General features: G+C 43.7%; 1 protein-coding gene across 7 annotated transcripts in view; it reads left to right on the top strand.

Moving 5' to 3' along the window:
- TMEM161B (transmembrane protein 161B) overlaps positions 1-27,651 on the top strand; it is a 71,088-nt gene that overhangs the window by 26,820 nt on the left and 16,617 nt on the right. For 5 of the 7 annotated variants that reach the window (XM_073344430.2, XM_073344432.2, XM_073344429.2 and 2 more), the window contains 3 exons: positions 4,860-4,943; positions 15,278-15,375; positions 16,856-17,012. In XM_073344430.2, the coding sequence (XP_073200531.1) occupies positions 4,860-4,943; positions 15,278-15,375; positions 16,856-17,012 (339 nt within the window). Of the gene's footprint in view, positions 1-4,859; positions 4,944-15,277; positions 15,376-16,666; positions 16,745-16,855; positions 17,013-27,651 lie in introns of those variants that run through there. The other 2 variants (XM_073344436.2, XM_073344435.2) reach the window with 2 other exon arrangements.

The raw sequence follows: 27,651 nt of genomic DNA, 5'->3' as shown, positions 1-27,651 counted from the left end.
AGGACTGATCCCCAACTAAATCACCCCAGCCATGGCTTTGTCAAGCCTGACCTTAAAAACTTCTAAGGAAGGAGATTCCACCACCTCCCTAGGTAATGCATTCCAGTGCTTCACCACCCTCCTACTGAAATAGTTTTTCTTAATATCCAGCCTAAACCTCCCCCACTGCAGCTTGAGACCATTACTCCTTGTTCTGTCATCTGCTACCACTGAGAGCAGTCTAGATCCATCCTCTTTGGAACCCCCTTTCAGGTAGTTGAAAGCAGCTATCAAATCCCCCCTCATTCTTCTCTTCTGTAGACTAAACAATCCCAGTTCCCTCAGCCTCTCCTCATAAGTTATGTGTTCCAGTCCCCTAATCATTTTTGTTGCCCTCCACTGGACACTTTCCAATTTTTCCACATCCTTCTTGTAGTGTGAGGCCCAAAACTGGACACAGTACTCCAGATAAGGCCTCACCAATGTCGAATAGAGGGGAACGATCACGTCCCTCGATCTGCTGGCAATGCCCCTACTTATACATCCCAAAATGCCATTGTCCTTCTTGGCAACAAGGGCACACTGCTGACTCATATCCAGCTTCTCGTCCACTGTCACCCCTAGGTCCTTTTCTGCAGAACTGCTGCCTAGCCATTCGGTCCCTAGTCTGTAGCGGTGCATGGGATTCTTCCGTCCTAAGTGCAGGACTCTGTACTTGTCCTTGTTGAACGTCATCAGATTTCTTTTGGCCCAATCTTCTAATTTGTCTACAGCCCTCTGTATCCTATCCCTACCCTCCAGCGTATCTACTTCTCCTCCTAATTTAGTGTCATCTGCAAACTTGCTGAGGGTTCAATCCACGCCATCCTCCAGATCATTAATGAAGATATTGAACAAAACTGGCCCGAGGTCCGACCCTTGGGGCGCTCTGCTTGATACCGGCTGCCAACTAGACTTGGAGCTTGACAGTCTAGCCAACTTTCTATCCACCTTATAGTCCATTCATGCAGTCCATACGTCTTTAACTTACTGGCAAGAATACTATGGGAGACTGTGTCAAAAGCTTTGCTAAAGTCAAGGAATAACATGTCCACTGCTTTCCCCTCCTCCACAGAGCCAGTTATCTCGTCATAGAAGGCAATTAGATTAGTCAGGCATGACTTGCCCTTGGTGAATCCATGCTGACTGTTCCTGATCACTTTCCTCTCCTCTAAGTGCTTCAGAATTGATTCCTTGAGGACCTGCTCCATGATTTTTCCAGGGACTGAGGTGAGGCTGACTGGTCTGTAGTTCCCAAGATCCTCCTTCTTCCCTTTTTTAAAGATGGGCACTACATTAGCCTTTTTCCAGTCATCTGGGACCTCCCCCGATCGCCATGAGTTTTCAAAGATAATGGCCAATGGCTCTGCAATCACATCCACCAACTCCTTTAGCACTCTTGGGTGCAGTGCATCCGGCCCCATGGACTTGTTCTCGTCCAGTTTTTCTAAATGGTCCCGAACCACTTCTTTCTCCACAGAGGGCTGATTACCTTCTCCCCATGCTTTGCTGCCCAGTGCAACAGTCTGGGAGCTGACCTTGTTCGTGAAGACAGAGACAAAAAAAGCATTGGGTAAATTAGCTTTTTCCACATCCTCTGTTACTAGGTTGCCTCCCTCATTCAGTAAGGGGCCCACACTTTCTTTGACTTTCTTCTTGTTGCTAACATTAATGACTTGAAGTGCACAGTGGAGAATACACTTAGTAAATTTGTGAATGGCATGAAGCTGGGATGGGTTACAAGCACCTTGAAGGACAGGATTAGAATACAAAATGATCTTGATAAGTTGGAGAGTTGGTCTGAAAGGGATGTGATGAAATTCAGTGATAAGTGCAAAGTACTACACTTAGGAAGGAAAAATCAGATGCACAAGTACAAAATGGGCAATAGTTGGCTAGGCAGTAGTACTGCAGAAAAGGATCTGGGCATTTATAGTGGATCACAAAGAGAATGAGTCCTCAATATGATGCTGTTGCAAATGAAGCAAATGTCATTCCTGCGGTATATTAACTGGGAGATAACCATTCCTCTCTCTTGAATGCTGGGAGGCCTCAGATGGGGGGGGGTGTGTGTTCAGTATTGGGTACCAAACCAAAAGAAAGAAATGGAAAAATTGGAGAGAGTCCAGAGGAGAGCAACAAAAATAAGAGGTTTAGAGAACCTGATCTGTGAGGAAAGGTTGAAAAAAGTTGGATACATGTAGTCTAGAGAAGAAAATATTTTGGGGAGTGGGGGACAGGACGTAAGTCTTCAAATATGTGAAGGGTCATCATAAAGAGAATGGTGGTCAGTTGTTCTCCATGTCTGCGGGCAGGAGAAGTGATTTGGCTTAGCTTGCAGCAAGTGTGCTTTAGGTTAATATCAGAAAAACCTTTCTGACTAAAAGATAGTTAAGCTTAACTGTGTGCTTAAATAAATTAGATCTACAAGTATATTAATATTTGAACAGGAATTGATTTTTGTCAGTTTTCTTCGTTAATTACTGTCATAAAAATCCCATGTGGAATTCCAAGGGCAACATATAGTTGTGAAGCCCTGCTGTGATAGGCATGTATAGGACACATGGATCTTGAGAGGTGTGTAGTAGGGGGTATTGATAATTGTCGCAGTGGAGATGTGTGCGCAGCTTTTGGGTCTGTTATGACAGAGTCTGGTGCTGCTTTGAGTTGTGGGGTGTATGTCCATCCAGTGCACTAAATGCCCCAATAACAACTATATGGGTGAAACCAGACAGTCACTACACTCTTGAATTAACTCCTACAGAAAAATGATAAAAGACAAAAACAAAACAAAACAAAACAAAAAAAACCCTTATCACCTGTGGGTGAATACTTTTCACAAAATGATCACACTTTATCTGACTTCTCAGTTTTCATCCTCAAAGGAAACCTGAACAACACTTTCAAAAGATGAGCCTGGGAACTTAAATTAATAACTGCTAGATACCAAAAATCATGAACTCAATAGACTCACTGGATTTATGGTTCAATACAACAATCTAGAACTTACTAACCCTCCTTTTTCCTATGATTGCACGAGTGTTAACTGCCCATTTCATCTTGAATGGTCCTCTACAACATTAGCTCCTTATGCTAAACAATCTGTTCCACCTTGTATTTAGTTGCGACAATGAGTACCTTTCACAGACCTGAAGAAGAGTTCTGTGTAGTATGAAAGCTTGTCTCTTTCATCAAATAAAAGATATTACCTTACCCACTTCATTTCTCTAATATCCTGGGAACAACACGGCTACAACAACACTGCAATTTATTGTCATAGTATTCATTCTCAAAGTAAATTCAAGAAATATTCTTCCTTCTGTCAAGCAGTAAAGTCCAGTCCTTAGGAGCACTGACAGTCTTAGGGAAGAGAAGTCATGTTTCTTGTATTGAGATTTGCCAGGCAGCTGCATGAGCACTGGTATATTCGTTCATCCATATTTTATATATTGGTTAATCCAGTATTTTAACCGTGGCCATTTTTTTTGGCAGAAGTCAATACTGTAGTGCCCCAGGAAAGATAGAGTATATATAATATACTTCGTTTTAGATGTCCATATTTAAAGAATGCTTCTGCTTCCCACCCTAGAGGCACATAGCTATGAAAATCCAATTGTAATGGATCTGCAGACCTGAGCACAATAAAGAATAGGAAAAATTGTCCATATTTTTTTTTCTTCAAGTAATGAGGTCCACAGATCTGGCCTGCTCTGTAGACAAATTGCATCATCCAGAATAGAGATGGAAATTGACATGCAGTGATATGGCATTGTTTTCATTCGGGGAATTTCCCATGCCCAGCAGTAGGAGAAATTGTTGTCTTTACCTCGTATTTTTAACACAATCCGTAATTTAGGAAAGTAGACTTAAATTATTCTGACTGGAAGTTGCCTCAACTAAGGGGAACTTCAGGGGGCAGGCCATTCCCTTGCTGTCAGTGACCAACCAATCTGATTCTGGCCCCTAATTACAAGCAGGCTGAAATACCTGTTGTAACAGATCTGTGGACCTTATTACTTTAAGAAAAGAAACTTTAAGGTAAGTGCAGATATATTTTCCCATTGTGGTGTTTTCTTTAATACCTAGGCTCTCCTACCTACCAGTCTCAACATTTCAGAATGAAAATGTGACTGATGTATCAGCTCACCACCTGACTGAGAAGGAACTCTTGTGTAAACTCTCTTGTTTTTGGAACAGAAGGACCTAGGGTTCTAGTCAGTTACATCCTATCTGGCATAGAAGATACGGCCACCTGAGGAGTTGGCCAGCTCCATCTTCTCCATACTTTCTCCAATAGCTCTTCCAGAGTAACTCCCACATGTAGACAATTTAGTCTGGAGTAAAAGTGACTTCATTCTGGAATAATTACTCATTTTCTGAGAGGAGTAATCATTTTCAAAATAGTGTCCACACAGGGGAGTTATTCCAGAGTAATGACTGTCATAGCTATTCCAATTTCTTCCATTTAGACAAGGCCTTAATTGCTGTATTTGTAATGTCAGTTTAAACCAGTTCAGTGTTTTAATGTGTAAGGGAGCTTTTCTTGTAAAATTTAAGACTGTCAATGCATTCTCTTACGAATTTAGGAACTGAGCAACATAAGTACTTTTGTGTGTGTTTGGAAAGTTTTTTCTGTTCACCTCAAAAAGAAATGAAGGCTTAGCTGTAAACGTTTCAGGGTTCAGTTTCCTGCCACTCCCTCGCTCCCAAACACAGAGATAAAGTATTTGCTTGAGAAGCAGCAAGTAGCAGATGCTTTAATATGTAACTTCTAACTCTCACTTAAATATGAGAGTTTAATTGCTCTTTTTTGTTTTGTTTACTTAAAATTTCTCTTTTAGTTTACGATGGTATCAACATCCCACTGAAGAAGAATTACGAATTCTTGCAGGGAAGCAACAAAGGGGGAAAAGCAAAAAAGATAGGTAAATTTTTATTTACTAATCTTAAGCACTTTAACACACTACATGCAATGACTTATTTCCCACCGGATTTTTGCCAAGACATTCTTTTCAATGCCAGGATATAATTTTGTAATATAATGTGTAGGGCACTGCTTGAGTGCAAGGTGTGCTGCCATTTGCCTTCTACTTCTGTTTTTAACCTACTTGAAATGTATTTTTAATGAGCTTTGAAAGTGTTTGGTTCAGTCTTTAGTTTAAAAAAAGCTCAAATGTGAATTCTTTTTTAAAAACAATTCTGTCAACACAGCCTTTCCTCATAGTATCCGTCTCAAATTTGTTGTTGCATTTCAGCATACCATTTACTTTGTTTGCTGCAAATATGCATTGAATTTGGAGTTTCAGATATTCTCTAGTAACTAAAAGGAAACTCGTTTTAATGTTTCGTTACCAGAGCTATTATCTTATCATTCACAAACTACATCTCTGATCTATTCACCAGATGTGAAAGCAGTCTGTCTGTTTTATTGCTTAGCTTAACCTTCTGACTTGTGTTGACATTCAACTTGACAATCTGTTCACGCAGAAGTTTGAAAATAAAGATTAACAATTTATGCAATATTACCTCCAACTTTTACAGCTCTAATGTTTAAACTTCTGTCATCAATAAGCCCTTCTCTCATTTCTTGATTTTATTTCAACAAATTAGAGCAAAAATAATTAAAGGTATAAACTAGTGATATATCAATATTGATAAGTATTCATATGAATAGCTATCAATCATTGATTCAGACTTACTAGTAATCTGAAAAATTCTTACACCAAAACTTTCAAGGTTTGAGTTAATATTGCTGAACTGTATATCCCACCAATGCAAACCATAAAAAGCAAGACAAGAAGCAGCTAAGTGACTCAATACCCATCTAGTGTCCAATCATCAGTAGTCTGTCTCAACCTGAAGACCTTCCACAGCCTGCATATTTACACTCTCATTTAGAAGTCATAGAATCATAGAATATCAGGGTTGGAAGGGACCTCAGGAGGTCATCTAGTCCAACCCCCTGCTCAAAGCAGGACCAATCTCCCATTTTTGTCCCAGATCCCTAAATGGCCCCCTCAAGGATTGAACTCACGCAGTTTCAGCTCTGACAGGAAATATAATACACCAGTATGTGCATATGCTACAAGCTTGTTTTATTTTCTATATAAAAATTGCTACTAAATTTAGTAGCAATCAGTAATATAGTTCACCTAGTCACAAAACTTTCTTGAAACATGGAAAAAATATCTTGCAGTCACCATTTGAAATTTGACAGTGTCTATCGTATTTACACTAATAAAATTGACATACTGTATAACTTATGAAAGTCACACCAACCTTATAATAATCATCAGAACATATGAATATATAACCAATAAATGTGTTTTCTCTAGGATGAAGGGAGTGATGTGAGCTGTGGGTGGCGGAACTTAAGAGAAGCTGACAGTAGTAGTGTGGAAGGGGTATTCAATGGCTTTACTGCTTCTTTCTTTGCTTTTTATGGTTTGTTGGTGAGAGATGTAATTTAGCAACCTTTAATTCAAAGTTAAGTCTTTTTTGAAATGGAATATACCAATCATTTCTTCAGAGGTGCTATAGTTCCTTTTTTGTTTTAAGAACAAAAACACACACACACACACACAACACAGCTTAAGGGTAGGAAGGGGTAGTGCCGTTGAATTTATATGAATATGATTGCTAGACTGCTTAAGTGTTCTTCATGCCAGAGGGTGCTGCCTTATTTGAATAAGTGAAATGTGGAACTGGTGGTGAGGAACTGAAAGGAAGCTAAATCTTCTGGGCCTTTCCAGTGTCCCTTGAAGTTAAGGACTCTGCTCCAGAGAACCCCAGAATGTTGCAAAATGTAGCAACTACACATTTCAAATATAGTAGGGCAAATTCAGGAAGATGTTTAAAAGTAGGACTGGAAGGAGGGGTTCAGGACTTCCTGTCTTAAGGAAGTGTTCCTTGAAAACAGATTTAGGTCAAACTTTTAACTGACTGGTCTGTTTTAGCCTATGCTGCAATTTAGTATCTGATGCACTAGATTATGATCTATAAGTATTGCTATAAAGTTCTTCTGTTTCTGAATAACTTATTCTATACTAAAATACTTGAGTATAGTGAATATAGAGCTAACTGGCTCTTTCCACTTGAGAAACCCCAAAAAGCATAGGAATAATTGAAGAGACATGAATAGAAAATATTTTCGAAGGCATTATTTTTCCTGTTCAAGTGAAATCTGTTGAATTCAATATTGTTTTGTAATGTATAGCATAGTGAAAGGTTTCCCTTTTTATTACACTTTTAAAAAAATGTCGTCTTTGGTGCTTATACCTTTCTATAATGTGTTAATTGTTTTTTTGCTTCATTCTGATGTTTAATGGGTTTTTTTTAGAGACCTAATATTCTTCTTCGATTGATTGCTCATGTGCATTCCAATAGGTGTGTACACACGCCGCATGCACGATCGTCAGAAGGCTTTTCCCCTCGTGGTATTCGTCGGATCAGCTGTGGAGACTCCTGGAGTGGCGCCTTTATGGCAGTGTAAATACGTCCCTGCTGACCCACTACCTGCTCAATTCCTTCTTACTGCCAGTGCCAGTCGTTAGAGCAGCTCAGTCTCTTGCATTCTCAAGTGCCTACCTAGTGGTTCACTTTTCTTAGTTGTGTGTATAGTTGTTCATTATATATTAGTTTGTATATTAGTTGGACTTACTTCGGGGGGCTTCTTCCCCCCCACCCCCGGCCTAGTTTCCCCAGGCACCGGGGCATGCCCCGGTCTCGGGTTTAAGGTGTGCGAGACGTGTGTGAAACCTATACCCACAGGTGATCCACACGCTGCCTGTTTCAAGTGTTTAGGAGAGGGCCATCAGACAGATAAGTGCCCAATTTGCGGGAGCTTCAGGCCTGGGCTAAGAGAGCGGACTATCGTTTGAAGCTCCTCCTGATGGAGTCGGCCCTCTGCCCGCAGCTGGCACCGGAAGCGGCACCAGCATCATCGGTGCGCAGCGCCCCAGCCTCGGTGCATGATGTCCCGGCACCAAGGAAGGACTCCTCCAAGGAGCACCGGTGCCGCTCCCCAACCCGTAAGGCCAGCGCCACCAAGCGGCACCATTTGCAGTCCCCAGTGTTGCATAAGAAAAAGAACACAGACAGGGGTTGTTCCCCTGTCAAAAAGCTGCAAGGGGACTCCAGCGGTGTGTGTCCCCTGACGGGACACCCACGGTCTGGGCCTCAAGACCCTGCACTGTTGACTCTGGCCCCAATGGGAGGCCTGTCGAGTCTGGTGCTGATTGACTCCCTGTCTTGGGAGGATTTGGAGGAAGAGCTCGACCTTCCCTCCATGCTGGACATCTGCTAGGCAGCGTGAGACCTCATTGCCATGATGGCACGGAGCCTGGCACCACTAGCCCAGGCTAGTGTCAGCGGCACCAGCTACAGTGTCTAGCCTGGCACCGCATGTGGCTCCGGCACCCTTTGTGGCACTGATGGCAGCACCGCCTCTGGTTCGTCATCGTGGCAAGCCTATGATGTTACGGTGCTGCTCACCATCTCCCCGGTACTGCTCCCCGGCACCGTCCGCCTCCACCCCTCCCCATGGTGGGGCACAGACTACTGGTCTGAGTCAGACACCAAGTCTTCTCTCTCAACCGGGGACTCTGGTGGTTGATGTGGCCAACCACAAAGAGTGGCAAGGACAGCTGAGTCCCGCACCTAAGTCACGGGACGCTAAGAAGCTGGATCTTTTCAGCCGGAATGTCTATTTGACTGGGGGCCTCCAGCTTCGAGTGGCCAACTAGTAGGCGGTACTCAAGCGGTATGCTTTCAACTCTTGGAGATTGTTGGCAAAGTTCCAGGAGTTACTCCCGGCTGACTCGTGCAAGGAGTTTAGCATGCTCTGCGAGGAGAGCAGGGTCGTCTCCAGAACCTCCCTCCAGGTCCTGTTAGACACAGCGGATTCGGCGTCATCCACCCTGGCCACTGCCATCACAATGAGGTGCAGTGCATGGCTCTAGGTCTCGGGGATACCCCTGAGGTCCAGAACACAATACAGGACCTCCCCTTTGACTGTGTGGGCCTGTTCGCCCAAAATATGGACTCTTGCCTGCACAGCCTTAAGGACTCGCAGGCGACTTTGGAGTCTTTGAGGTGCAAGGGTGTGGATCCCCCAAGAAAGCCTTTTAAGCCTCAGCCCCCATCCTGCTTCTACTCTGGGCCTCCTAGATGAGACTTGTCAAGGAGATGGGGCAGAAATAATAGGAGGCGCCCGCCACAGTCCTCCTCAGGCCAAGACCAGGATTTGGTCAAACAGCCCCCGGGCCCGAAGCCAAACTTTTGAAGATGCACCCGCAGACAGCGCATCAGTTTCTGTCTCGGATCCTTACCCCTTCCCTTTGTGAATCAACTCTTCTGCTTCTACCGTACTTGGTCCCAGATCATGTCAGATTGTTGGGTCTTCAGCACGGTCGGGGTGGGATATTCTATCCAATTCTGTTCCCTCCCACCCTCCTTCAGAGACCATGCTCACAAGCAACTCCTCTTGCAGGAGGTGCAATCACTCCTCGCTCTAGGGGCAATAGAGGAGGTTCCTCAGGGGTATTCACCAAGTGTATGGCAGTCATGGCAGCCTTCCTCCGCAAACGTCAGGTGTGAGTATTCCGCTACCTAGCCAACTGGCTCATCAAGGCCGAGTCCCAAGCATGGGCTGCAGAGCATATGTCCTTGGGCTGGGCCACATTCCACAGGCTGGGTCTCATACTGAACATGCCCAAATCCACGCGGGCCCTGACGCAGAGAATAGAATTCATAGGGGCTCTCTTGGACTCCACCCAGGCCAGAGCATTCCTGCTGGAGCTGCGCTTCCAAGCACTCACGAACATTATTGAGAACCTTCGCCCATTTCCACAACCACAGCCAGAAATTGCATGAAACTATTGGGACATATGGCAGCCTGCACATATGTGGTACAGCATACCAGGTTATGCCTTCGGCCCCTCCAGTCATGGTTGGCGTGGGTGCACAGTCTGGGCAGGGACCCGCTGGACATGATAGTTACTCTCCCCCATTGCATCCTCAAGTCTCACCACTGGTGGCCACAACCACAAGTTGTTTGTGTGGGAGTACCCTTTGCCAAACCCCATCCTACATCACAAATGCCTCGGCAGTCAGTTGGGGAGCACGCCTGGGCAGTCTCAGAACCCAAGCCTATGGTCCCACACAGAACTGCATATCAATGTAAGGGAGCTAAGGGCGGTTCATCTGGCATGCCAAGCATTCCAGGCCTGCCTGCAGGGCACAATTGTGTCGGTGCTGATGGACAACACTGCAGCAATATTCTATATAAATAGGGTGATGCTCGCTCCTCTCCTCTGTGCCAGGAAGCCCTTGAACTGTGGGATTTTTGCATCACCCAGTCGATGCATCTAGAGGTGTCACACTAGGAATGCAAAAGGAGCTTCAGCCGCTCGTTTCACCTCTGGCCAGACATTGCACACTTGATTTTCCAGAAGTGGGGCTCTCCCCACATAGACCTGTTTGCGAAGTGGAGCAACAGGAAGTGCCAGTAGTTCTGCTCCTTCCTGAACCACAGCGTAGACTCCATCGCGGACGTCTTTCATGGACGAGTCACCTGCTTTACGCATTCCCTCCCTTCCGTCTCATACACAGAGTCTTCCTCAAGACTCGCTGAGATGGTGCTTCCTAGATCATCCTAGCTCCAGCATGGCCCCACCAGCACTGCTTCACAATGCTGTTGAACCTCTCAGTTGACAGACTAGTGGCACTTCCTGTATGTCCGACCCTAATCACACAGGGTCACGGCCGTCTGCAACACCCCAGTCTGGAGTCCCTCCACCTCATGGCGTGGAAACTCCATGGCTGACCCCTCTTGAACTTCAGTGTTTGGACCCAGTGAGAGAGGTCCTGCTGGAAAGTAGGAAACCCTCCACTCGTGCCATGTACCTGTCAAAGTGGAAGCTTTTTTCCATTTGGTTTTGGCAAAGGGGAACCGAACCACAGCTAGCTCCAACTTCGCTTACTTTGGACTACCTGTTATACCTCAAGCAGCAGGGGTTAGCAGTATCTCTAAGGGTACACCTTGCTGCCTTTTTGGCCTTTCAACCAGGGGCAACAGGTGGGTCAGTGTTCGGTAATCCCATGGTGGGCAGGTTCCTTAGGGGCTTAGACAGGCTTTATCCCTAGGTACGACGGCCTGTTCCCCAGTGGGACCTCAACCTGGTCCTGTCCACACTCATGGGGGCCCCATTCGAGCCCATGGCAACCTGCCCTCCGTCCTATCTCTCCTGGAAGGTGGCCTTTCTGGTGGCCATAACTTTGGCCAGAAGGGTATCGGAGCTCTGACTTCCAAACCACCCTATTCAGTCTTTTATAAAGACAAAGTGCAGCTGTGCCCTCACCCCGCGTTTCTGCCAAAGGTAGTCTCCCAGTTTCATGTGAACCAAGACCTATTTTTACCTGTGTTCTTCCCTAAACCCCATGCCAGTAGCAGGGAGTGCATGTTCTATTCCCTGGATGTTAGGCGTGCCGTAGCATTCTACATTGAGCTCACGAAGCCATTTCATAAATCACCACAGCTCTTTATTGCAATCGCAGAAAGGATGAGGGGGGGCCCCGCCATCTCATCCCAGCACATTTCATCATGGATCATAGATTAGAATATCAGGGTTGGAAGGGACCTCAGGAGGTCATCTAGTCCAACCCCCTGCTCACGTTCTATATCAGGACTTGCTATGACCTGGCAAAAATTCCAGCCCCTTCAATTACGGCGCACTCCACAAGAGCACAGGCGTCCTCCGTAGCATTCCTGGCGCAGGTCCCTATCCAGGACTTATGCAAGGCACCAACACCATCCACACCTTCACGTCACACTACGCCATTACCCAGCAAGCGAGGGATGATGCAGCCTTTGGCAGGGTAGTCCTGCACTCAGCAAGCAGGTGAACTCCGACCCCTCTCGCAGGGAAACTGCTTGGAACTCACCTATTGGAATGCACATGAACAACCACTCTAAGAAGAAAAAACAGTTACCTACCTCTCGTAACTATTGCTCTTTGAGATGTGTTGCTCAGGTCCATTCCAAATCCCGCCCACCTCCCCTCTGTTGGAGTATTCCAGCAAGAAGGAACTGAGCAGGCGACGAGTCGGCAGGGACCTATATACACTTCACAGCTCACCCAACGCGTACCGCTAAGGGGAAAACCTTCCGACAATCATGCACGTGGCGCGCGCACACACCTGTTGAAAGGGACATGAGAAACACATCTCGAAGAACAATAGTTACGAAAGGTAGGTAACAGGTTTTTTCAGGTTCAGAGTAGCAGCCGTGTTAGTTTGTATCCGCAAAAAGAAAAGGAGTACTTGGGGCACCTTAGAGACTAACAAATTTATTTGAGCATAAGCTTTTGTGAGCTACAGCTCGCTTACTCCTTTTAGTTTTTTTCAGAGTCTCCAAATTCTTCTGTTTTGATGATCTTACGGTGTTTAGTAGATGTTACCCCCAAACTACTGTCTCCCTTTAAAAAACAAAATGCTCTTATGCTGGCATGATTTGAAGGCCTCAGTTCTTACTCTGTGATGAGCATGATCTTTAAAACTTGGAGCTAAGCCCCTACAGAAGTGGAAGTATTCAGTATATATATGCATGTGTGTCCTTTTTGTTGTAAGGGAAACTACAGAAATGATGCTTAAAATCTAGACAAAGCTTGAAGAAATAGGATGCAGGAGGAATTTTTTAAATCTTGCTGGGGTAAGGAAATAGTTTTCTTGGCCAGTATGTCCTCACCAGCAAAGTGTATTGGACAACCCTTTGTTCAGGGTGAAAGTAACTTAAGGGACTTACCAGTACACAGGGCAGCCGGGGTTCTGAGTGGGGGCTCAACTGGAAGGGGTGAGGTCTCAGGCAGAAGGGGCAGGGCTGGGGCCAGACTCCCCAGGCCAGCCCTTCAGCATGGCCAGGCTGTGATTTAAAGGGCCCGGGGTTCCAGGCTGCTGCTGCCAGAGCTACCCTAGGGTTCCAGCAGTGATTTAAAGGGCTGGAGCTCCGGGCCCTTTAAATCGCTGCCGGAGCCCCGGGGCTCCTGGCCACTGCTACCACTATCCCAGGGCTCTGGCGGCGATTTAAAGGGCCAGGGGCTCCAGCTGCGGTAGTGGCGGCCGGGAGCCCTGGGCCCTTTAAATCATCGCCGGAGCTCCATGGTAGTGGTAGCAGCAGTGGCAGCCAGGAGCCCTGGGTCCTTTTAAATTGCGGGGCCCTGGGGAAGCTGCGCCTTTTGGCCCCCCTCATCAGTGGTCCTGCCGGTATGGTTGGCTGTGTACCGGCTCTTACTGGTTGGCTGTATCAGACCGTACCGGCTTACTTTCACCTCTGCCTTTGTTTCTTTCTGTTGCAGCTAGTTAGGGACCTCCTGTGTAGGAACAAGATGGAATGGCATCAGCTGGTAGGAGTCCAGGGAAGAGGTTAACACAGTAATTCCTTTTCCTTTCCCCGGAGCCTCCACCTTACAAAAAATGTATTCTCTGATCCGTCTCCTGTGTAGCTCTATCCCATAGTCAACTGGCCTCCCAGTTGAGGCTGTTTACATCCCACAGATCCTTTCTCCTAGACCTGTGGTCCCCAATGCGGTGCCTGTGGGCACCATGGCGTCCGCTGAGACACTTTTGTGCGCCCGCAGGACACCGCACCGCCGACATGCTGCCACCGAGCATGGCCACTGGAGAACTGCCCGCCGAAATGCTGCCAAGAAGCATTGCCGTTTCTCGGCAGCATTTTGGCGGTGGCGTTTGTTGCTGCTGCCGCTTCTTGGCAGTACTTTGGCGGCTGGTTCTCTGGCGGCCGCGCTCGGCAGTGGCATTTTGGTGGCGGGGTGTCCGGTGCCTGCCACGGTCTTCTGGGAATAGCAATAAGCTATTCCCACAGAAAGGTTGGGGACCACTGTCCTAGATTTTAAGTGTAGATCTACACAGAAAATATTTTTTACTTTAAGTTAATAAAATTTACACATTGCCAATTACTTTTCAAACAGCCTGATCTGCAAACTCAGCCAGGTATCTGAAAGTCTGGCCTGTGCATACAGTTTGTACAGGACACATTATGTCCTCATTTGCACCTGTTTCACAGGTAGGCAGAATTTTGAATGAGGGCAAAACTTGGACACGGTTGGCCTTGCAATTGGAGGTTAGTTAATCTTGCTGCTGATACACAAGCCAGGAAAGAATATGACACTGATATAGCTATGCTGTGTCTGCAGTTATAAGGATAATAAGCAGAGTAAGGTTTTACTAAAATAAGCAGGTATGACTGAGTGTAGAACAGTTGTTTAGAGGAGTAGAAAAATGTCTTAAACTCGTTTTTATTTGGTAGTTAACAGGAGAACTGGTGTGGCAGGGATCTACGTCATCTGATGAGCTGGATTGTACTTGCCAAACATTGCAGTGTATGTGTATGTTGGGGTGGTGGGGGGGAATAAAACCTAGGGCAGCGAGTCTCAGAACCTGGGTCTACAGACTCAAGCTTGTGTTATGGCGCTAAAAATAGCAGTGCAGACATTCCCACTTAAGCTCTGAAGCCCAGCCTGCTTGCCGGATATCGGAGCCTGATCTCTGGCTTCAGCGGGAACATCTCCGCTGCTGTTTTTAGTGCTGTAGACCCAGGCTCTGAGATTTGGTGCTGCAAGGTGTGTTTTTTGTTTTTTTTTTGCAGTGTAGATGTAAGCTCTCAGGCTTCAAGACTGCAGAGAGCTGTGGTCCCAGTCAGTGTTTGTATGTATTTGTTCAGATATTAATAGACTGTTGAAACCAAATGTTTCCTCTTTTCTTATTCAGCTAGACCACTTATGTCCTGGGCTGCTGATCCACCCTCTCTTCCAACAACACCAGTTATCTTCAAAGCTGGATAACTGATCATTAATTCCAGTAAATATTTCTCAGCAACTTACAAACTCCAGCTGATGACAGGTGGTATTCTCCCAGCACGACATCAACATTGCTTTCTGTCAGTCTCCAGCTGAGATGCCTGAGCCTCCGCTTCAAAGTCTCAGATTGGCATTGCTTGATAATTTAGACGTGCATACACAATCAGAATAGTATTTCAAACTTTGACATGGTAAAGCTAATAAACACGCTCATCTCAATTATTATAATGGTGTGTAGAATTTAACTCCAGTTACATTTTTATATATAAAAACTTCAAATATGAAAAATGTTCATATAACAACTTTTAAAGAGATTACTATGTAAAACAAGGTAATGTTTTAATAGTGAATAGATTTTTGATTAGTTGTGTGCATGGCTTTTACAGAAAATATAATGGTCATATTGAAAATAAACCCCTAACCATTCCTAAGGATATTGATCTTCATCTGGAAACAAAGTCAGTTACTGAAGTGGACACTTTAGGTAAGATAAATTATTGTAATTGGTTGAATGTTATCCCAGATATATTCTGTGATTACAATATGTTCTTTTCTATCTAGTACATATAATTTGTGATATATATTGGAATATTTTGATGGTTAATGAGAATGTAAAAATGCAACTCATTACAAGGAAGGAAATTAGCTGAAAAGCAAGAAGTAAAACTCTTCTCTCGTTCCTTGCTTGATATCTCAATATCTGCATAAAAGAGAAGAATGGGTGAGAGGAATCCAGCATAACAGATATATATTGCTACAACAGACATCTCTAGCAATGTAAGAGGACACTGGAAAGGATCAGATCATACACAATGTACTTGAAAACGTGACAAAATATGGTTGTATGCTACTGTAGGAAGATGAGATGATTGGTGGATGTGAAAAATAAACTTTACAGATAAAACCACTAGAAGTACATGGGCACTGTGGTGGTGGGGAAACCTAAACATCTCAGATATGACATTCTGAAGTAAAATATTTAGAAACTACAAGGAGATGCTAGAGAAACAAGCAGATGAAAATAACTTAAGTTTCTGGGATGGAGGCTGTGTCCCTAAAATATCAGGACCATGACATATAGCTGTTAATAGGCATATGTTGTGTTGAGAAGGAGGACCCCCACCGAGCTTAAATTGGCCATTACAGTGATTAAAATGCCAGAAGCCTTTGATTTAGTCTCTGAAGTTGTAAGGTGTGAAAGGGTTAGGGAAGGTTGGTGTGTGTTTTTTATATTTTAGAGTTAGGCGCTTCACTTTGATGCAGTTGCTAAAGTTCACAGGAGAGAAGTTTTCTCCATGCAAACCACCTAGTATGCAGGAAGCATGGCATACCAGTGGTTTCTAGCCAAATAATTTCAGATTATTTTGCAAGCCAGCAGAAACTATAAAATCCTGAAGAAGAAAAATCTTTTGATTTTTTTAGAAGTTAGGGGGAGCAATTCCGCACAAAATGTTAAGCATACATTACAGGTTAAATTGTTAAGCACTCAGATTTAAAATTTAATGTAGGTAGAACCCAAACTATTTGGCGCTTTGTCTTGAATTACAGCTGGAAATAAATTGGAAATCATTTCATATTTTGGAATTTAAGTGCAGGACTCTCCTTTCATAAAGCATCACTAAGCAAGTAGTGCATAAAACCTGAATACTAAATAATACTTCAACTTTGTGCATTAGATGAGGTCTCTGAATGGAATTCATGTGTTAGCCCTGTGTACTTTGTGTTACAATAATCCGGTCCAGAAGTGAAAAAGGCCTGGATAAATTATTAAGTACAGAAGAGCAAAAACACCGTTTTGCCACTGCTGCTACTTGGATATCTTAGATCTGCCTGGACATCAAGAAGCAGCAGTTGTAAGGACTTTAAGTATATTTTCTTTTAATCATGTGGTCTTCTTTCATTTTGTCATTGCTTGCCTTAAAGTTTACTTAAGCTTTTGGTTCCTGAAAACCTTTATTTTTCAGCATTGCATTATTTTCCTGAATATCAGTGGTTGGTGGATTTCACAGTTGCAGCTACAGTGGTGTACTTGGTAACTGAAGCCTACTACAGTTTGATGAAGCCCTCACAGGAAATGAATATCAGCATAGTCTGGTGTCTGCTTGTTTTGGCTTTTGCCATGTATCCTTTGCTGTGTTCTTAAATCATTTTATTTATTTTTCAAATGATAACTTGTATCCCCCTGTAATTTGCAGATGGTAACAATGGATTGTTTATTGCAGAATTAACATTTGGAAAAGGATCCTGGATGTCAGTGGCTATCAGTCTAGCTGTGTATTCTATGTTCAATAGTTTGTTAATCTTAATACCAGATTGTATTTGAGTGCGTGAATTTTACTTCATTTTTTTCTATAAAAGGGAAATGTTAATGCTGATTTATAAGTCTGCAATATCAGTCTCCTCACAATGTTGTTGTATTTCTGAACTAACTTTGTTTTGCTGAACTGTACAATCAAGGAGAAAAGATACAAAAAGGATTAAAAGGTGGTAGCAGAAATCTTTTGTGTTAATATGAGCAGTAAAGTACAGTACAGAACAATGTCCAGCTGCCATATAGACAAATATACTAATTGTTGCCTGAGGCAGGTCTGAAGGGGAATGTGACATTGAGAATAGGAATAGGAGGAGACACAGGGAGTCATTTGAAAGGTAACAGATTAGGAAGTGAGAAGGGGTGTAGACAGATGAGAGCAGAGAACTAAGTGGGGGTGGTATTGTACAGAACCTCCAAGATAAAGAATTGAACATAATGTGGAAGTATAGTGAAAACTATGCAGAGGCATATAACATCAGAACAAACAGTTAGCTGCCTCTTTAGCTGGATATGTAGGAGACAGGAATGCATGAGGTAGGTAGTTGCAATAGTCAGTGAGAAATGACCAGGTTTCTACTTTTAGGGAATGGAGAGGAAACAGTTGACTTTAGAGATATGAGGTGATGAAGCACCTGGTTTACGTGAGAACCTGATTGTGAAGGGAGCAGCCCCAGAGGTGAGTTAGAAGGCAGACTGAATGACTTCCTTGCTGTTCCAACATCTACTAGCCAAATATCAAAAGCTGCTCTGGTAGAATTAATACCAAAGATGGATACCCCATGAGAGTTCCTGTTGTGACCCATCCTTGGTATCAGGTAAAACTTTGGAGCCCTGATACTGAGTTAATGAGCTAGCACAACTTTTGCATCTGTACATGCAAAAGTGCTCATCTATATCTGCTAATAGAATGTATGCCTTGATTGTACTGATAAGGTACCTGAAATAGCCTGAAAAAAGATGAGATCCAGAAAACGTTCGCAGTAAGTTACTAGTTGGATTGTCATACTTGGCTTTGGTAGCATGGTACTTGAAAAGCAGGGATTCAACTAATGTAAAAATGATGTAATCTCATTTTGTTGTACCCTAAAATACCAATATTTGACTTATCTAATTTAGGTCTAATGCATATTCATGCAGGTTTTAAAATAGGCAAAATTACCTTGCTTCTTTCTTGGCAACATGTGCTCTAGAAGTATGAAACCATTTCCCTGGTTTTTAGGGAAGGAAGAAGAGGGAAACTAGTTGTGTACATACCTTACTTCAACTGGGAGAGCAGAGGTAAGGAAGAATAATGTACGTTTGTGCAGGTGGTTTAAATCACATTATGAAAGAATGGAAAGTTCGGCAGCAGTCCACTTCAAAGACACCGTATTTCTCCACTGGCTTTCACACACTAAGGGAGACCTTGTTCAAGGCATGGTACTGTCTTACTAGAAAGTAACTGGAAATTAGTGTCTAGTCCTCATGCAACTTAAATGATGCTGTAGCTAGTATATCAGGTAGTCTTTATTTATTGTTATAAATGATTTGGATATAAATCTTATTAATATAAAAGTTATATTGATTCAGTTTAAAGTCTACAGAAGATACCTATCCCAGGCTGTAGGTGCTCTGAGAGTATTTTAAAAAAAAAATACAATCCATGGTAGAAAATAACGTCACTACACATGTAACCCAACCCTTCTCCAGTGAAGGTAACAAAACTAATCATGTCCCTAATTCTGCAAGAACCTCTTTGCTCCATAGACTTCATCCTTCTCAGTACCTCAACCAAAAACACAGGTTTTACAGCACCCCCATAGGCTATATTTGAGCTATTGTAAGTTGAAGGGGGGAGTGGATTTCAAAACTTGAGGAGCTTTCACATTGAAAGACTGGGAGCTTGTGATAGGACTTTCTAAGGGAGTACCAGTTCATACTTTTCTGCTGATCATAATTGTGGAAGTATTGTATGGCCTACCTATCCCTTTCTGCCTTCCCCATTTAGGGCCTTAAGTCAAAATCAACACCTTAAACTCTGTGTGGAAGCCAATAGGCAGCTAATGTAGTTAGTGTAAAAATAATTCAGGTGCTTGGGCAAAGATACACCCCTGAACATTTGGGTGGCTGCATTCTGGACTAGATTCATTTTCCAAATAGTTTTAAGGAGTAGCCCATGTGTATATATATTGGAGAAGTCATAGGTGACAGGTGTGGATTATGATAGCATTTGAGAGAAATGGTTGCAACCTTCTGTTCAGATGCAGGTGATAAAACACAGACCTGGTTGCAACTTCCATTCCATCTATGAACAAGTGTAAAGCCAACAAAATCCCCAAGTTGCATTTATGGGAAACAGATGATGGACATGCATATTTTCAGTCTCAAAGGTGCAGACACAGCCATTACTGTATCTGTTGGGTATTTACCCCAACATTTCTCAGGTTTATCTGGATTGAGCCTCAGCCAACTTTTCCTCCTTGCCCCAGACTCACCCAAGCACTGAGAGAGGTTCTCTAATTGCACTCCGGATTGGATGAGATGGAAACAAAGAGCAGGCATCATCAGCATATTAAGCCCCTTAGTCCAAATTTCCTCTGTAGGCTTCCTAAAAGACCTCAAACACTGAACAAGAGGTGTGGCATAGAAGAAAGTTTCCAGGACCTGTACATTAAAGCTCATGAGGCAGAAGAGCTATTACCCTCTGGGTTCTCTTTAAGAGGAAAGAGTGAAGCCAGTAGTAGGAAGCACCTTCCAGTCCCATGAAGATCTGCAAGTGATTTGATAACTTCAGGGTTAGTGGAATTGCAGATGATGATAAATCTAATATCAGCATGGACACCTAGTCTTCATCCACTTCCCAGGGGAGATCATTGGTCCTTCTGTGTTGATCATACTCTTTGCCATAACCAAATCAAGATTGACACACATCCTCTCAGGGAATTTGCACTGCTAGGATAGTTGGACTACCCAACTAGTCCAACTTAAACTTACCTCAGTTCTCATACTAAATAGTATGTCTATCAGATCTAGCTCTAGAATAGGCGAATCCCTAGATTTTTAGGTTGGATGTAAAAAGCAGAGCTGCGCAACCTCCTCAACTGTCCACCTTCAGATCATGCTGTACTGACTAGCCAGCAGAAGCTAGCTGTGTCAGGATTGGCCAGCGTTTGTCATCTTGCTGAGTTTGTTATACATGAAAGGCACTGTGTTCTTCTTAAAATATTATGTTTTTTCAATGCGTAGTTAGCCACTGACTTAGCATTCTTTGTTTCATATTATTGAATGCAGTCTTTATCTTTCATTAAATCCGCCCAAGTGATAAAAAGCAAAACAAATGGCACTAAGATTAGATATTTCAATCTAGATTTCTAGCAGATTTAAATCTTTTCCTGCCTTGTTTTCCTTTACTCACAAACAAAGGGACCAAGGATTTAAAGGCCTTGTAATTAAATTCCATTTCTACAAACTTCCATATCTCTCAGCATCTGACAGCATTGCCACCCTCTTGGCTTGTCTATGGTGGTCAGTGAAGGAATGCTGCTGGACACCAGCATATAAGAACGGCCATTCTGGGTTAGACCAATGGTCCATCTAAACCACTGTCCTGACTCTGACAGTGGCCAGTGCCAATTGCTTCAGAGGGAATAAACAGAAAAGAGCAATTTTGAGTGATCCATCCCTCACTGTCCAGTCCCAGCTTCTGCTAGTTAGAGGTTTAGGGACACCTAAACCCCTCTGAGGCAGAGTACAAAGGCTGTTGGGCGTGATCACCATCCTGTGTTGAACCCTGAACAGAGTCAACCAAATAATATCTCACCCCCAGATTGACCCCAGAAACCCACCCTGTTGAAAGCCTTTTTAAAGCTATGAGTCTAATTCCTGATGAAATCCACATTTAAAAAAAAATCTCCCTGGCCAGGATAAAGTCGTTGTCATAATTATTTTACTATCCTCCCCATGACATTGTCACGCTGAATCCCACCTGACCCTCCATCAGAGTTTAGGGAAATACGACATTTCCTAATGCTCTTGCTTTTTCCTGATCACAGATATCCAGACCCAGTGAAAAGCACCCCCATCACTCTGGAAGACATTATTGCCAGCAATAACTCAGTGCCATGCTGCTGAACTATTAAAAGTAACCTAACCAGGCAAGAGAGCCAAATTCTAGTCCCTTTCTGGCCATGTGAGATGTTTTAAAATATTGTGACAAGCTTTCAAAAGAGAATATTTGGTGGAAATAATTATACCACAGTTGCATGAAACTCCAAGACAAAAATGAAGTTTTAAAATATTTAATATATGGCTGTCTTACTATATCAGATTCCTAAGATGATGATAATCTGCTTATAAGCCACATTGTTATATGCAAGCAAGCTGTGCTTTAGGAAGATTGTAAAACAAAACTGCTGACTGTAGGGGGTTTGGTTTGTAGTGGGTATGGTATTGAGATTTTTTTTAATTGAGCTATTCTTTCCCCCTTTATCTAGTTTTTTTAATACCACACATCAACATGTGATAGATCTTATCTTAACATACTGCAATACATACTTTAAGGAACTGTTGTTTTAATACATAAGAAAATTATGTACAATAAATATTTTTGAATGCTATAAGTCTCTACACATTCTAATGTAATGTAGAAAGCAGCATATGACTGGAGTCCATTAAATGGAGCTCTCATGTCAACTGTTAAAATTGTACATCTGCAGTCAACCATTACAGTTGAGGAGTAGACTATATACAGTACTCTGCTTCTCTTCCTTTTTAAAAGATCTTAGCATGTGCATGGCTCTGCTTATCTGCAGAGTTTGCCTTCAGAAAGAGAATCTGGAAAATGCTTTTTATTTGGACTAGTGGATGGAAAAAAATGTAAAATTGCTGATTGCTTTCTGTAATAATTGTATAGATGGTCCTAAATTATCATTTGCCCACTTCTTCAGTGGTTGTGTATTGGCTATAAAGTAAACATCCACAAACTCTGAAGGAGTAAGACCAGATAGGATAGCATTGAAGCAGATGTTCAACATACATAAAGCCATACTCTGATTTAACAAAATGTGAGCAGAGAGTTGTTCAGCATTGGATAGTTGCACATGTCAATACTTTGTGCATGGTCTTGCGTATTCATCAGTTTCTTATATAACATGGATTTTATGATTTTTTTGGTTTCAGATAGTATCTCACTTAAGATTAGAAATTTTTTAATGTTGTAGTCTTAGAACTTCATGACTTTTTCTTCTTCTTCGTTAAGGTAAAACTTTTTTAAAACCAAAGCAAATCCTGAATGGGATGGGGAAAAGTTGAAATACTGGAAATGGTAGAAACAGCATTAAGGTTACTTGGGGTGGTATTTTACTTTTGACCTACCAATGAACATGTATTTCATCATGTATGGCATGCCTATGTGTGCAAAGTATTAACAAGTGTCCCTCTTAAGCCAGTATTTTTGGCAGTTTATCCATACATTTTTGTATGTAGAAGCATGTTAAATCCCATATATTCTGGAAGTTTGTATATACCTTAAGAAATCTGCAGCAGCTTGCAGACATATAAATATGGCCACTGCAATTTATGTGACATGGTATATATCCAGTGCACAAGTGTATTACAAGGATTAATTTCTGTAGCTACAGGAAATCTGACCCCTAGGGATAGTAAAGGTAACTGGTTTATATGATGTAAGGCAACGCTTCACAAACTATAGAGTGAGCCTCCCAAGGGAGGTGTGAGCTGTGTGGGGTTTTTTGTTTTGTTTTTGTGTTTTGGTTTTTTTAAGAGCTTCGGCCCTCACCCCTTGGTGGCTAGGGCTCGTGCAGACCATAAACACCTGGGCGGCAGGGATAAAGGGGACAGCCATAGACCCACGGCTCAGGTTCCTTCTCCCTCGAACTCCCCAATCCCTCACCAGGAGGCAGCCCGCACTTAGGCTCTCTTCCCTCCCCTGCCCCCATTCCCTCACTGGGAGGCTCCCCCATCCCAGTCCCTCACCTGGAGGTGGTGGTGCTCCGGGTGTCAGCCCTGGGGTGGCAGCAGCAGCGCAGAAGTGAGGGTGCCAATGGGGCACTAAGTCTGCTGTGAAAAGTGATATTGAGGAATATCACTTTTCACATTGCCACCCTTACTTCTGTGATGCTGCTTGTGCAGCGCTGCCTTCAGAGCTGGGTAGCAGCATATGTACTTGTAGGGACGTAAATGACTACAGACACAAAGAAATGGGGCCCATTCAAATAAGTATGAGAACCAGTAATAAGGGAACTGTGTTGAGAAGGTGGATTGAGTTTTGCATAGGTGGTGTTTTCTTGTCTTAGAATTCATTTGCACACCAAACACCAACATCTTGCCTCTAACTAGGAGGAATTGGGAGAGCGGTGTGTATATCTTATACGATTGTACATATATTGCGTAGACATTTTAGTGAGGGCTCACTGCCACTGCTGAAGTAGTGTTCAAAGTAAGGCTGTCTGATAATTTTGGATGGACAGTAATGGATGGTGTGGGATGAGAAACAGTTTGTACCTTTACTCTGTATTTCTCAACCTATTTACGTTTGTGAGTCGCATATGCAGTTGCCTGTATGTTGTGGGCTGCACCCACACAATATATATACTACCTGGTTGGCTATGAGGACGTCACATGGGACGCAGATATGTGCTGATTGGGCCGCAGGCGATTCACAAGTTGAGAACTGCTGTCTTAACTCTTCATTTTTCTGTTTTCCAAAGATTGTGTGTGTGTGTCTGTCTAATGTATCCCTTATCTTAAAAAAATCCTGTTTTATCACTGGAAAAAACACCACAACTTTTTTTCTAAGATTTTTTTCTTTAAGTTCCTGATGTGTAATTCCAGCCTTAGTTTCAGTTTACAGCATTTTTTGTCTTGATGTTTCCTTACTGTGACAAAGTTCCTCCTCTGTCTTGGTGGGTCCTGCGGTTATTGGCAGTTTTGCTCGCCTGAGAGGTTCACGGCAGCCCTCAGTTTGGCCACTTTCGTGGCTCAAATCTGCCGTTCACTCAGTTAGCCTCATCACTGGCCAGCATGGGGAAAAGGAAGAAGAACAATCCCTGCAGTCTCTGCTGATCCACCTAGTGGATCAGGGAACAGGCCAGAGACTTTCCCATCCGGTGGAACCCACAGTCCAGGTCAACTCCTCCGGTATCAAGTAGGGAGTTGGGTGGATGGAGGGATGAGGGTATCCAGGCCTGCCCTCTACTCCAGGTTCCAGCCCAGGTTCCTGTGGATTGCAGCTGTCTACAGCTACAACTCCCTCGGCTACTTCCCCATGGCCTTCTCCCAACACCTTGTTTATTCTTACCATAGGACCTTCCTCCTGATGTCTGGTAATGCTTGTACTTCTCAGTCTTCCAGTAGTACGCCTTGTCACACTCAACTTCTTGCTCCCAGCTCCTCGCAGACACACCACAAACTGAAATGAGCTCCTTTTTAAAACCCAGGTGCCCTGATTAGCCTGCCTTAATTGATTCTAGCAGCTCTTTGATTGGCTGCAGGTGTTCTAATCAGCCTGTCTGCCTTAATTGTTTCCAGAAAGTTCCTGATTGTTCTGGAACCTTCTCTGTTACCTTACCCATGGAAAAGGGACCTACTTAACTTGGGGCTAATATATCTCCCTTCTATCACTCTCCTGTAGCCATCTGGCCCGACCCTGTCACATAACTTTTGGAGATTTTTTTATATATTAAGAGACTCCTGTGATAGTCTATATATTACTGATTTCCTGAGATGGAATGTATGTGCCTCGACAGCTGTGAAATATTAATGGGATGTTCAGTTGTTGGGTTTAGTGTGCAAGTGCTGGGTGATGTTGGTGGCTTGTGATATACAGGAGGTCACACTAGATGATCTGATTATTCTTTCTGGCTTTAAACTCTGACCCTAAACCAAAAAACATGTTCCCATAAAGGGCTTTAGGACTTGAGTACTACCTGTGTCAGTATTCTGCCTCATCTATCCTCTTGTTTTCTACCAGAGTTTTGATATGAATGTGTTCAGGCTTTTACTCCTGAGGGCATTCCGTGCCCAAAAAATAAAAATTCTGTGAATTTTATTTGTTAAATAAAAGTGGAGGCTCCAGCATGGCATTGGGGAGCACAGGCCACTGGCTTCCCAGAGGTGGGAGATCACTCTGCAGCCCCCGCTCCCCTCCCAGGACACGGACCTAGTGGTGAGGCTTCACCCAACCCTGACACAGTGCAAGGACCAGGCCTGCCCCAGAAACACCCTCTGCCCTTCCATGTCAGGTGCACCAGGTGTGGGCAGGCAGGCTCAGCCCAGCAGGATCCAAGTGTGAAGGAGCTTAATGTGTGTGTGGGGGATCCAGGTGTGGGTTGAGAGGGTTCTGTGTGGGGCCATCTGGGTGCGGGTGGCTCTGGGGGATCCAGGTGCGGGGACGGATCAGGATGCACAGGGGCTTGTTAGGGGGTTCTGGATGCAACACTAATAGGACGCTTCAGAGGGGTCCAGGTAAAGGTGATTGGGGCTGGGTGTGGAGTAGGATAGACCTCGGCATGGGGGGTCTAGGTGTGGGAGGCTTAGTGGGAGGGGTCTGTGTGTGGGGGGATAGAGTTCGGCGGGGGATCCATATGCTGGGGGAAGGGGACAATCCAGGTGCAGCTAGTTGGGGCTCGGTGAGGTGGGGATCTGGATGGCTCAGTGGGGTGGTCCAGGTGCAGGGGGGAATGAGGGTTCTGGGTGCGGGGGGGGGGGGTGAGGCTCTGTGGGAGGGTCTGGGAATGAGGGGGTCTGTATACACAGGGGTTGGGTGGATGGGGAAGCAGCTTCTTGTACATAGATCCCTCCCCCTGCAGCTGAGGAGCGATGGGTGCAGGAAGCTGGGGGGAGGGGGTGTGAGTTTGCAGAGCTTCCTGCAGCTGAAGGAGGAATCTGGGGGTGGGTCAGACCCAGCCCCAGATGCTGTGCAGGGGAAGAGAAAGTCCCATCCTTCCCAGCCCAGCCGGGACTAGCATCTGAGCCTGGCGCAGAATAGCAGCCACGAGTCCCGCCACCTGGCCTACAGTGATATACCTCTCTGCCGGCTGCCAGGGGCACCTGAAACATACTGCTGGGGAAGGTCGCATTACTGCTTTTGTGGCTTCCCTTTGCTTCCCTGTCAGTCTGCTTCCCTGCAGAAAAATAAGAAATCTGCAGTGGACATAAATTCTGTGCATGCGCAGTGGTGCAGAATTCCCTCAGGAGTAAAGCTTTGTAATACCAGCATGCAACCTTACATAAACTAGTGTGTGAGAGAGACCTTAGAGCTCTCAGAGGTTCATCACAAATGGACTGAATAACCACCTGTTCATACCCAAAATTGTCTGCTATTGGACCTTCCTGCTGCTATATTAAATCAAATTGGAGTACTGTATATTATAATGTATACAACAGGTATAGGTTAATTTCCAGAGCTCACTGGTCTCCCACCTCTCCCTCCACTCCCCGACATGGACATTGCTACATGTAAATACCAACTATTGACCAAGTGAAAAGATTTAATCACATAGATAGCTAAGATTTCTACAGAAATACTTATATAGATAAATGCCCACTAAAATCTGACTTTAGGTTTCTTCTCTTGTAATTAGCAGATTTATATGTGGGAGTTCATTGCCAAAAATAGCAATAGTGAATTAGAATAATAACAAATCCTGCCCCAGAAAGGATTTTTAAAAGACCTCATATTTTCTTGGTTCTAGGAGTTAGGAAGTTTGCTCTGTAAGACAAAATGAATTAGCACTTACGGCAGGAGGTCTGCATTGACTGCTACTGCAGGTTAAGAGAAGGGGAAAAACCCATTAGAGGAGGAAAAAATGATTGTTTGCATCAGTACTTTTCTGTATTTGCGTTTATGAAAATCTGTTAATAAGATTCTCTTCATTAGAGTGTAATTTGCAGAATGAGGCTAGTGAAATTAATAGTGTGTAGAACTAAAAAACAGCTCTAATTTTTACCTGAAAACCATGATACTGTGGCCTTTCGTGTTAGACTAACGCTTCACAAATGAAATTGAAGTTGTTAAATTCTGTAATTCCCAATAATAGCAAATATCTAAACTTTTACAGTTAGCCAAACTTCTTGTTTTGAATGAATTGTCAAGTTCTTGATTAATTCTAAATTCTGATTTTGTTAAAATGAATAGTAATTTTTTTAAAAGTCGCACAAATGGAGTTATTGAGTGTAGTCTGATGTCTTGTGGCAAGAAGAAATAATGAGTAACCATACTGGGCGCCAAGAACTGGGTGTTGGTGCTTCATTGAATAACTGTATAGTTTTTCGCACAAAGGAAACAAGCAGTTAAATCAAGGTTCCTTAGACCCCCCCTAAAATCTCTTACGCCACCTTAACTATGCTGTAGCACAAAGAAAATTTAAATCTGATTTAATTGAAGCTAGAGGGTTCCCCAGGCATCGGGAGTATTCACGAAGTGGGGTGGAGCTGTAGGTTCCCACA

This window comes from Lepidochelys kempii, chromosome 5, assembly GCF_965140285.1.
Source record: "Lepidochelys kempii isolate rLepKem1 chromosome 5, rLepKem1.hap1, whole genome shotgun sequence".
Taxonomy (NCBI): Eukaryota; Metazoa; Chordata; order Testudines; family Cheloniidae; genus Lepidochelys; species Lepidochelys kempii.
The sequence above is the reverse complement of the archived record's forward strand: the minus strand, read 5'-3'. Positions and strand labels throughout refer to the sequence as shown.